The sequence below is a fragment of the Henckelia pumila genome, chromosome 3 (assembly GCF_033568475.1).
Source record: "Henckelia pumila isolate YLH828 chromosome 3, ASM3356847v2, whole genome shotgun sequence".
Classification (NCBI taxonomy): Eukaryota; Viridiplantae; Streptophyta; class Magnoliopsida; order Lamiales; family Gesneriaceae; genus Henckelia; species Henckelia pumila.
Window position 1 is genome coordinate 77336966 of NC_133122.1, and position 12291 is coordinate 77349256.

The window sequence follows — 12291 nt, forward strand, 5'->3', positions numbered from 1 at the left end:
ATCTGAGCAACCTGGCTCTGATACCACTGTTGGAAAACTCGGCTCTCAGATCAATCACGATTGATACCCGGTGCAGCGGAAGTTTAAAATTTTTATCATGGAACAATTCCATGGTGTGGGTATCAACCATTCAACGATTAAATTATTGTGTGTGTAAAATTAAATAACAATTATTAAATTTTACCTTCAATCTCGCAACGAGATTACTGGACACCAACAGATTTTATCTGCTCTTGTTGTCTCTCCCTGGAACCGATGAACTCCTTCAATCAGGTCCACGAACAGAGGTTTAATCCCTCTGATAGATTGCACTAGAAAATCTATCAGAAGTTTTCTGCGAAGAGAATAAACGAATCTGATTCGCTATTCCAACTGCAATTCAAAATCACAGACCGGAATTTTCTCGGGCAGAGGACAGGGAGGGGACGGCCGAAACTTTTGAGAGGCTAGGGTTCGATTTTTGCTTCTCAAAAATTATGAGCTGTTGTGTGTAATTTCTGTACTGAAATAACTTATTTATAATGCAGGCCACTAACACCTTAGGGCCCATTAGTCATAAGCTGGGGCCCGACAAGCAAAGCCCGCTCGTTCAGAAATTAATATAAAATTCATCGTGACTCCGATTGATGAACTGATTTCACCAATGTGCACAGAAACCATTTCTGCACATTTTAAAGTCAAAATAAATTTTCCTGAATCCGAATTCAGTGGTTTCCAAAAATGTCCATCCCTATGTCATTTTAGGAAATCCTACTCCCTTACTCTTATTTAAGAAGTCCAACTCCTTAGTTCATTAAATTTAACTCTTTAAATTTAACTATCTCAATGGGGATTAAAACTCCATTACACTGTGTGACCCTCAATGGTTCAGGGATACAGCTAGCCGTGGGCTCACAACTCCTTTTGACTCGGAACAACACTTTCCGACTTGCCCAACGAATCATGGTAAAGCGCCTAGCAACATCGCCCCATGATTCCCTAGGTATCACTGATAGTGCCTACAAGAACCAGTAGATTTTGGTTAGCGTACAGTACGGTCCCTTCATCCATATATCCCGATCGAATCAACAACCATTGGTATATCGAGAGTCGCTCAAGATTCGATAACTATGCAATACATCTTGAAGATCAAATTAGTGACATCGCATGTGCTACTAAGAAACCATTTCTTAAATCACATCAATTACTCTGGCCAGAGATTTATCACACTAATATCTCCTCAGATCGCATAGGATATCCACACTCGCAAGTATGTGGTGAATCCTTGACAACAATGCATTGACTCCTATATGTGTCGTAACTGTACCCAATCTCGACACCTGATGACCCCCTCAGAGTCGGTAAACGAGTCAAAGCACAGTACTAGCATATAGAGTCTCCATGATGTTTCAAGTCGTAAGGACTAATGGTGTACAACCAAAACCGCGGACTTTATCCACTCGATAAGTGATAACCACTTGGAAAGTCCGGATAGGGTAGTTCGATTATTCATCCTATGAATATCCATTTGCATGCTTCGAACATCTCCATGTTCCCTACCAATGAAACGTGGTACTCCGCATCGCAAATGCTAGTCTCAAACTCGAGCGATCCTTATCCTTATTATCGGACGGCTCAATCGACTAGGAACGGTTTTAGAATATACAGTGACTATAAGATGTATTTCATGATAGACATCTCCATGTTCTACCACATCTTACATACACTATAGTATATTCAAGGTCTTTATCAAAACAACAATAGTATATCATAATATAACAATATGAAGTAATATAAAGTCATTGCCATAAAAGTGTAAATAATATTAAACAAAAGATTGTTTATACAAAGAGTCATCAAAGCCCATAGCCACACAGTTGGCTCACTGGGCACCCACTCTTACAGTATCTTCTTCTTCAACAGCAAAACCGAGACTTCATTTTCTTTGTCTAAATTTCATCTTCAATCTTCATTATTTCAAGATCCGTCTACCCGAATAAAATTTTGAGCACAGTTTTGGAATCCTCACAACAAGAGATTCGTTGTGATGTAAGTATTATCTTGATTCTGTATATTTCGAAAATATGTTGTTGGGAGAAATTGGAATTCGATTATGGCTATGCATTCTTGAGCTTGTATGCGTGATTGTATCGAAGTCGGACCAAAGAACGGACATCGTTTGAAATTGATATGAATTTCCAGCTTTTATTCGAAAACTATGCTATCTCATTAGGCTGGGTTTTGATGATATTTGGTTGGTATGATATGTATATGAGACTTATATGGTTGTTAGAAGTACCGGTTTTGTTACCGTTACGTCGCCGGTTCGCAAAATTTATAGTTTTTGAATCCTTATGATTGAGATGTGGTATAAATAAGTTCTTGATGATGTTATGGCCTTAAAAACCATTTATTTCCAGATTGAAAACAGGGGACATCGCACTCGAGAAGTTTCAGTTTTGAATCGGGAAATATTGATCAAGGTTGGTGAGTTCTACACCTTGAGGAGGGAATTGTATTTGAGCAGAATTTTTGATAGAGCTTGTGTGTTTTTGTAGTTTGTGGAGTTAGCTAGCTCTTTCTCCACAAAGGTATGATACGACGATGATCAAGTGGGGATGTTCGTCGAGACGAGTTTACTTTCTCGATTTCCTTAAATCACACAATACTTGACATACATGTTAGATTGTGGTTATGTCATCTTGTTATATATGTAAGCCTAACATTTCTTCAAGCTTTGCCGATATCGTCGATGATTTATAAACTTCGATATCAAATATCAATGACGAGTATTTATAATTGATAGACCGACTTCGGTTATAGCATCAGTGATGAGTTTGAGCTTGATGATGAGTGATCCGTTTTAGCATCTATATCGAGTCGTTCATTAGGCTTTGAATCTCTATTGTGTAGCTAACTGCCTTGTGGTATCTATATTTTCTTCTATATTTAAATTCATGAAACTTGCTATCTGTATTTCAATATATGTTTTCATTGTTTCATACTAAGTTTTATGCTTACCGGTTTGTCCGGCTGTTGCTTTGTTTTGTGTGTGCATTGCAACAGATGATGCAGGGCCAAGTCGTGGAAGGTCTTGAGCGGTTGGAAGTTTAGAAAAGTGGCGTTCCGGGCTAAGAATGTATAAGTGTTGTCAAGAACTTGAGTTTATGTTGTATCATGTGTTGGTACAAACTTACTGGATGTAAACTTAAAGTTAGCTTGAATATTTGTAGTATCTTGTAAGCTTGGCTTTTGAATAAAGTTGTCATGTATCTTGTACATGTTGTTCTAGTAAGTTTAGCCTTGTTTACATTTATTTACATGTTATTAGATAGCAAGGGACTAGCAAAGAATAGCACAAGAGCACAAAGAAATCTGCAGATTTTTGCACTGAAGGAGGCCGCTCGATCGGTGCAATTTGACCGATCGAGCGGTGCATGTGAAATGCCAAACCCGAGAGTTCGGGATTTCATGGCCGCTTTATCGGTCAATTTTAACCGATCGAGCGGAGAAATTTTTTTTTATTTATTTCTTTTGTATTACTTGTGCTTAGTTCTAATGCTTTGTGTTGAGTCATTGGATTAAAGTAGACGAGCCCGGGGTTGCCACATTGTTTGGTATCAGAGCTTAAGTTGTCTTGAGTCGACATTAGAAGCTGAGCGGGGTAGAGTGAGTTGCATAAATTCATGATGCATGAGTTTAATGCATGGTTTGTTTATGTGAATTTTATGCGAGTATGTTCTACTCTAGTAATCACATGTTATATGATAGCATGTTTACTTATTGCAAGTATGTGCTTATATTATTCATTGCTAAACATGTAATGGAAGTGTTGTGTGATGGAATAAGGCATGCTCATGAGATTAAAGAGTATGAGATATTGGAATTGAGATATGATGTTGTTATGTGCTGAATTGTTGTCTACTCTCAGTTATCAGCTATGCCTCCCCGATTGTTACCTCTTCGCAGTGGTCGAACGAATCTACAGTCACCACCTGCTGAGCAAGTACCTCCGATTGAACAGGTTCCTCTGGTAGTTCCTAATATTCCATCGGTACCTATGACTGAGCAGGGCAGTACTACTGTTACTCCAATGGATACTACTGCTAATCCGATGGAGGTGTTGTTGAAGCGATTCCAGTCATTTAAACCACCGAGTTTGAAAGGTACAGAAGACTCAGTAGCATGTGAAAGCTGGCTTGATGATATCGAGCAACTGTTTGAATCTATTGATTACACCGATGACCGACGAGTTAGATTGGTTATTCATCAGTTGCATGATGTGGCTAAAAGTTGATGGATCATGACTAAGAAAGTGTTGGAAGATCGAGGTACTATTATTACCTTGAATGTGTTTAAAGTTGAGTTTTTCAAACGTTTCTTTCCTCCGTCATATAGAAAGGACAAGGGAGCGGAGTTCGCAAATTTTCAATAGGGTAATATGTGCATTGAAGACTATGTTGCAAAGTTTTCCACTTTACTTCGTTTTGCACCTCTTATTGCTGATAATGAGGAAGCAAAGGCCGATCAATTCATCAACGGCCTTAATCCTGATGTTTTTACCTTGGTCAATGCCGGGCGACCTAATAATCTTGCTGATGCTCTTGATAAAGCCAAGGGTGCTGAAGCTGGTATCATTAGACATAAAGGAACTTTGTTCAGGCCTCCACCATCTCAACAACCACAGCCACCACCAATGCAACCTTAATCATCCTTTACTCAACAGCAAAACAGGTATGAAGGAGATGGCAGTAGTAGCAACAAAAGAGATCGTTTTAGGTCTAAAGGTAAACAGTTCAAGAAGCAATGAAGTAGTTTCTCTAGTTCTATTGGTTCAAAGTCATATGGATCAAGCCAAGGTTCAGGGTCTACGGGTTGGTTTTGTAGTAAGTGTGGAGGAAGACATTCGAGTGATGCTTGCAAGGGAGTTTCTGGAACTTGTAATCTCTGCAATCGGCCGAGACATTATGCTAGAGTGTGTCCTACACGTGGAACATCACAAGGAGCAACTCAAGCTGACAGACAAACTCCTGCTGTGCATTCCTTTCAATCTTCAGGTAGACCAGCTCATAGTAGAAAAGGAGAGAGCCAGAGTGTAGGCCAACCTCCACGACAGCCAGCTAGAGTTTTTGCATTGACAGAAGATCAGACACAGGCAGCACCGGACAATGTGATTGCAGGTAATTGTGTTCTTTGGTTATCCTGCTTATGTGTTGATTGAAACTGGAGCATCACATGCTTTATAGCTGAAAAATTTGTTGAATTGCATGCTTTGCCTGTTGAGTGTTTGTCTTCTGTATTTGCTATCGCATCGCCCATGGGAATAGATAAGACATCTGCAAGTATAGTCAGGAGTTGTGAATTACAGTTTGACAGTAATGTGATTGAGCTTGATTGTATAGTACTTGGTATGTCTGATTTTGATTGTATTATTGGCGTTGATGCACTAACCAAGTATAGGGCCACGGTTGACTGTTTTCATAAGATTGTCCAATTTAGACCAGACATGGCTGATGATTGAAAATTTTTCGATAAGGGTTCTCGTGCTAAGATTCCTTTGATTTCTAGCTTATCTATGGAACAGTTATTGCAGACCGGTGCTGAAGGATTTCTAGTTTATGCATTGGATGTGTTGAAAGCTAGTCTTGTACTGGCGGATATTCCTCCTGTATGTGAGTTTGCAGATATTTTTCCGGATGAAATACCGGGATTGCCTCCAATGCGTGAGATTGATTTCAGTATCGAGTTGGTACCAGTTACTTTGCCTATCTCTAAAGCTCCTTATAGGATGGCACCACTTGAACTGAAAGAGTTGAAATATCAACTTAAAGATTTGCTGAACAAAGGTTACATTAAGCCAAGTGTGTCACCCTGGGGCGCTCCGGTTTTATTTGTCAGAAAGAACGATGGATCGATGAGATTATGTATCGAATACCGCCAATTAAATCAGGTCACGGTAAAGAATAGATATCCATTACCTCGAATTGATGACTTATTTCACCAATTGCAAGCTTCTTCCGTATATTCAAAGATTGATTTGAGGTCTGGTTATCACCATTTGAGGGTAAGAGAAGCAGATGTGTCTAAAACTACTTTTCGAATGAGGTATGGCCATTATGAGTTTATAGTAATGCCATTCGATTTAACAAATGCTCCTGCTGTCATTATGAGTTTAATGAATAGAATATTTCAGAAGTACTTGGATGAGTTTGTTATCATTTTTATTGATGATATTCTGATATATTCTAAGACTAAGACTGAGCATGCAGAGCATTTGATGATTGTTTTGCAGATTTTGAGAACTGAGCATTTGTATGCTAAGCTGTCCAAGTGTGAGTTTTGGTTGGACAGAGTTGTGTTTCTTGGCCATGTTATTTCAGAATACTCCATTTGTTTGGACACATGAATGTGAAGCTAGTTTTGTGGAATTGAAGAAAAGGCTAACTAGTGCACCTATATTAACTATTCCATCAGGTACAGGTTGTTTTACTATTTATTCTGACGCTTCTCATAAAGGTTTGGGTTGTATTTTGATGCAGTGAGGTCATGTAATAACATATGCTTCCAAGCAATTGAAACCTCACGAGATCAGATACCAAATAAACGATCTTGAGCTTGCAACTATTGTCTTTGCGTTAAAGATTTGGCATCATTATTTATATGGTGAGACCTTTGAGATATTTTCTTATCATAAAAGTTTGAAGTATCTGTTTTCTCAAGCTGAATTAAATATGAGACAAAGACGTTGGTTGGACTTGCTGAAAGATTTTGATTGTGAGATTAAGTTTTATCCAGGGAAGTCTAATGCAGCAGCGGATGCACTGAGTAGAAAGGTATGTGATTTATCCTTATCTACTATGCGTGTCACTAAGATGATTGAATATTGCTGTGTTTCTGGTCTGGATTTTGAGAGAGATATACAACCAATACGGGTTTATGCAATCACAGCTGAACCGGAGTTGTTTGTTCGAATTAAAGAAGCCCAGAAAGCTGATCAAAACATTCAAAATTCGATTTAAAGAGTTAGAACTGGATATGAGTCAGAGTTTCAGGTCAGTATGGATGGAATTTTGTTTGTTAATCGACGTATTGTTGTACCTGATATTGCAGAATTGAGACAACAAATTCTGAATGAAGCTCATTGCAGCAAGTTTAATATCCATCTAGGGGGCAGAAAAATGTATAATGATCTGAAACAACAATTTTGGTGGAAAATAATGAAAACTGATGTGACAAAGTTTGTATCTAGATGTCTAAACTATCAACAGGTAAAGGCTAAAAGGAAACGACCAAGTGGTTTATTGCACAGTTTAGCAGTTCCTGAATGGAAATGGGATCATATTACTATGGATTTTGTCACAAGACTACCGATATCTTCGAAAGGATGTGATGCAGTTTGGGTCGTGATTGATAGACTGACTAAGTCTGCATGCTTTATTCCTTATCAGATGACGTATCGTCATGACCAGATGGCCAATATTTATATCAGAGATGTAGTGCGACTGCACGGTGTGCCTAAGTCAATAGTATCGGATCGAGATCCTCGATTCACTTCACATTTCTGGCATAGTCTACAGGAAGCTTTGGGTACTCGTCTACATTTGAGTACAATGTATTATCCTCAGATTGATGGGCAGCCAGAGCGTACTATACAGATTCTAGAAGATATGTTGAGAGCTGTGATGCTTTATTTTGGTGCGAGTTGGCAAGAATCTTTGCCACTTGTTGAATTCTCTTATAATAACAATTATCAATCAAGCATTCAGATGGCTCCATTTGAAGCAGTGTATGGTAAAAAATGTAGATCTGCGTTGTTTTGGGATGATCTTTATGAAACACCAATTACAGGACGAGATATGATCAGAGAGATGTCTGATAAAGTGAAATTGATACAGATCAGAATGAGAACAGCGCAAGATCGACAAGCAAAGTATGCAAATGTGAGGCGTAGACCTTTGCATTTGGAACAAGGTGATCGGGTATTTTTGAAGATATCTCCTTTTCGAGGCACTATTCGATTCGGAAAGAGAGGTAAGCTATCACCGAGGTTTATTGGACCTTATGAAATTCTTGATAAAGTTGGTGATCTTGCATATCGACTAGCATTACCTCCAGCACTGTCAGGTATTCACGATGTATTTCACATGTCTATATTGAGGAAGTACGAGCCCGATGCTTCCTATATTCTTCGTCCAGATGAAGCTGAATTGGATGAAACATTGAACTATTTCGAACGTCCTATTCAAATCCTTGATCACGAGGAAAGGCAGCTCAGAAACAAATCCATTCCACTTGTGAAGGTGCAATGGAGTAGACACGGAATTGAAGAAGCTACCTGGGAGACAGAACGGGATATGAGACAGCTTTATCCAGAGCTATTTCATTGATGTGAGTTTTCTTCAGTATTTCTGCTATCTTTTTATCTTGTGTGTGTTCAGATTGTATGCGATTTCGAGGATGAAATCATATATTAGTAGGGGAGAATTGTAAGGCCCGAGATTATTTAGTTTTAATTCGAGTTTATGTAATTTGAGAATTTTTAGAGTTTAAATTTAAATTCTAATATTCTTAAATTATTTAGGATTGAAATTGAATGAAAAGTTTTCGTAAGGACTGAATTGCAAATATTGGAAATTTTAAGGGCCAAAGTGCAATTTTCTATATTTGAGTGGGACACTTGGCATCTTATGTATACATACGTGTATATACATGGATTTGCATCAGATGTATCTTCTTCTTCAACATAAAAACCAAGACTTCATTTTCTTTGTCTAAATTTGATCTTCAATCTTCATTATTTCAAGATCCGTCTACCCGAATAAAATTCTGAGCACAGTTTTGGAATCCTCGCAACAAGAGCTTCGCTGTGATGTAAGTATTATCTTGATTCTGTATATTTTGAAAATATTTTGTTGGGAGAAATTGGAATTCGATTATGGCTATGCATTCTTGAGCTTGTATGCGTGATTGTATCGAAGTCGGACCGAAGAACGGACGTCGTTTGAAATTGATATGAATTTCTAGATTTTATTCAAAAATTATGCTATCTCATTAGGCTGGGTTTTGATGATATTTTGTTGGTATGATATTTATATGAGACTTATATGGTTGTTAGAAGTACCGGTTTTGTTACCGTTACGCCGCCGGTTCGCAAAATTTATAGATTTTTAATCCTTATGATTGAGCTATGGTATAAACGAGTTCTTGCTGATTTTATGGCCTGGAATACCATTTATTTTAAGATTGAAAATAGGGGACGTCGCACTCGAGAAGTTTCAGTTTTGAATCGAGAAATATTGATCAAGGTTGGTGAGTTCTACACCTTGAGGAGGGAATTGTATTTGAGCAGAATTTTTGATAGAGCTTGTGTGTTTTTGTAGTTTGTGGAGTTAGCTAGCTCTTTATCCAGAAAGGTATGATACGATGATGATCAAGTGGGGATGTTCGTCGAGACGAGTTTACTTTCTCGATTTTCTTAAATCACACAATACTTGACATGCATGTTAGATTGTGGTTATGTCATCTTGTTATATATGTGAGCCTAACATTTCTTCAAGCCTTGCCGATATCGTCGATGAGTTATAAACTTCGATATCAAATATCAATGACGAGTATTTATCATTGATAGACCGACTTCGGTTATAGCATCATTGATGAGTTTGAGCCTGATGATGAGTTATGCGTTTTAGCATCTAAATCGAGTCGTTCATTATGCTTTGAATCTCTATTGTGTAGCTAACTGCCTTGTGGTATCTATATTGTCTTCTATATTGAAAAGCATGAAACTTGCCATCTGTGTTTCAATATATGTTTCCGTTGTTTCATACTAAGTTTTATACTTACCGGTTTGCTTTGTTTTGTGTGTGCATTGCAACAGATGATGCAGGGCCAAGTCGTGGAAGGTCTTGAGCGGTTGGAAGTTTAGAAAAGTGGAGTTCCGGACTAAGAATGTATAAGTGCTGTCAAGAACTTGAGTTTATGTTGTAGCATGTGTTGGTACAAACTTAGTGGATGTAAACTTAAAGTTAGCTTGAATATTTGTAGTATCTTGTAAGTTTGGCTTTTGAATAAAGTTGTCATGTATCTTGTACGTGTTGTTTTAGTATGTTTAGCCTTGTTTACATTGAATTACATGTTATTAGATAGCAAGGGACTAGCAAAGAATAGCACAAGAGCACAAAGAAATCTGCAGATTTTTGCACTGAAGGAGGCCGCTCGATCGGTGCAATTAGACCGATCGAGCGGTGCATGTGAAATGCCAAACTCGAGAGTTTGGGATTTCTTGGCCGCTCGATCGGTCAATTTTAACTGATCGAGCGGAGCGTCAATTTTAAAAAAATATATATTTTTATTTATTTTTTTTGTATTACTTGTGCTTAGTTCTAATGCTTTGTGTTGAGTCATTGGATTAAAGTAGACGAGCCCGGGGTTGCCACACAAGACATGATTCATCAACCTCATAAAAGTACTCGGTGCATTAGTTAACCCAAATGGCATAACCAACCACTCATACAAGCCATACTTAGTTTTAAAAGCTGTTTTCCACTCATCACCCAAATCTCATTCTAATTTGATGATTACCACTTTTAAGATCAATTTTACTAAAAACGCTAGAACCATGCAATTTATCCAACATATCATCTAGTCTAGGAATAAGATGCCTATACTTGATGGTAATATTGTTAATGGCTCTACAATCCAAACACATTCTCCATGAACCGTCTTTCTTAGGGACTAACAAAACAGGCACGACACAAGGCGACATAGACTCTCGCACAAACCCTTTATCTAAAAGCTCACTTACCTGCCGTTGTAACTCTTTAGTCTCCTCCAGATTGCTCCAATAGGCTCGATGATTTGGAAATGCACTTTCGGGCACAAGATCAATTTGAGTCTCAATTCCCCTCAAAGGTGGTAATCCTTGAGGTAGATCCTTCGGAAATAAATCTTCAAACTCCTGCAAAAGAGACACAACATTGCTCGAAAGATCTCCGGCTATGTCACTTGTGTTAAGGATTAACTCCTTATAAAATATCAACACAAGAGGAACATGAGAATTCATAATATCTCTCAACTCACTCTTTTGGGCTATATATATATATATTTTTCAGCCTCTTTTTGCTCAATTTTTTTTTATCTCCTTTTTTATCTTTCTTTTTTTCTATGGTCATCTCACTCTTTTGGTCACTCTTTTTTTCGGCCTCATCTCTCTTTTTATTTTTCATTTGATCCTCCAACACTTGCTTTGGATTCATAGGCAACAATACTATGGGCTCTTTTTTCATTACAAAAGAATATTTATTTTTAAAGTCATCATGAACCACTCTCCTATCAAACTGCCATGGTCTCCCCAATAAAATATGACACGCTTTCATATGAACCACATCGCACAAAACCTCATCAACAAACTTGCCAATAGAAAATGGCACCACAACTTGCCTATTAACTCTTCCGCACAATCATTAAACCATTGCAACCTATATAGTTGAGGATGCTTCAGAAGAGACAACCCCAATTTTTCCACAAGTTCGCAACTCGCCATATTGGTACAACTACCCCCATCAATGATAAGACTGCATACTATTCCCGTCACAAAACAACGAGTATGGAAAAGATTTTCCCTCTAGCTCTCTTCCCCTTCTCTAGGTTGCGCATGTAATACTCTCCTACTCACCAATAACTCACCAACAACAGCACCGAACCCATCCTCATCATCAGGATCTACCAATGCAGTCATGCCCTCATAATTTTCCTCCTCACTCTCTGACTCCACATCACCACAAGTATTAATAATCATCAATTTTTTATTTGGGCATTGGCTAAAAATATGGCCAATACCTTGACACCTAAAACATTTAATATATCTAGATCGAGTATTAGAAGTTTTAGATGTACCTTTAGCCACTTGTTTTGGTGCCTCACACTTAGTGTCGGATTTTGGTTTGGACCCCGGCTGGTTGTTCTCTCGTTTCACAACATTCGGACGCCAAGAAGTTGACGATCCTCCGTCGGAAGGAAAACGACCAACTCCTCTTCTCTTGAGTTGCTGCTCCACCTTCATGTTCGTCTGCACCATCTCGTCCAAATCAAAACAGTGATGAAGTTCCACTTGGTCGTGGATTTCTCTATTCAAACCACACAAAAATCGGGCCATTGTAGCTTCATTATCCTCCTCAATATTGGTATGAATCATCATAGTTTCCAACTCTTTGTAGTAATCCTCCACGCTCATCGAACCCAGCTTAAAAGTTTGTGGACGCCTGTACATATCACGATAATAATGGTTAGACACAAACCGGTTCTTCATGACAC

The 12291-nt window shown here is 38.3% G+C and overlaps 1 protein-coding gene across 1 annotated transcript; it reads left to right on the forward strand.

Annotated features, from left to right (window-relative positions):
• The first annotated feature begins 4420 nt into the window (after positions 1-4420).
• LOC140889062 (uncharacterized) lies at positions 4421-8366 on the forward strand. The gene is made up of 6 exons (XM_073296763.1): positions 4421-4610; positions 4714-4956; positions 5037-5159; positions 5226-5446; positions 5564-6139; positions 7428-8366. Exons 1-6 carry the CDS (start codon positions 4421-4423, stop codon positions 8364-8366), a joined length of 2292 nt encoding a protein of 763 aa, XP_073152864.1.
• The last annotated feature ends 3925 nt before the right edge of the window (positions 8367-12291 follow it).

Coding starts and splice junctions, on each gene's coding strand:
- LOC140889062 (XM_073296763.1), top strand. CDS start 4,421: ATGTGCATTGAAGACTATGTTGCAAAGTTTTCCACTTTACTTCGTTTT. Junction 4,611..4,713: donor AGCCAAGGGTGCTGAAGCTG/GTATCATTAGAC, acceptor ACAGCAAAACAG/GTATGAAGGAGATGGCAGTA. Junction 4,957..5,036: donor CCGAGACATTATGCTAGAGT/GTGTCCTACACG, acceptor TTCAATCTTCAG/GTAGACCAGCTCATAGTAGA.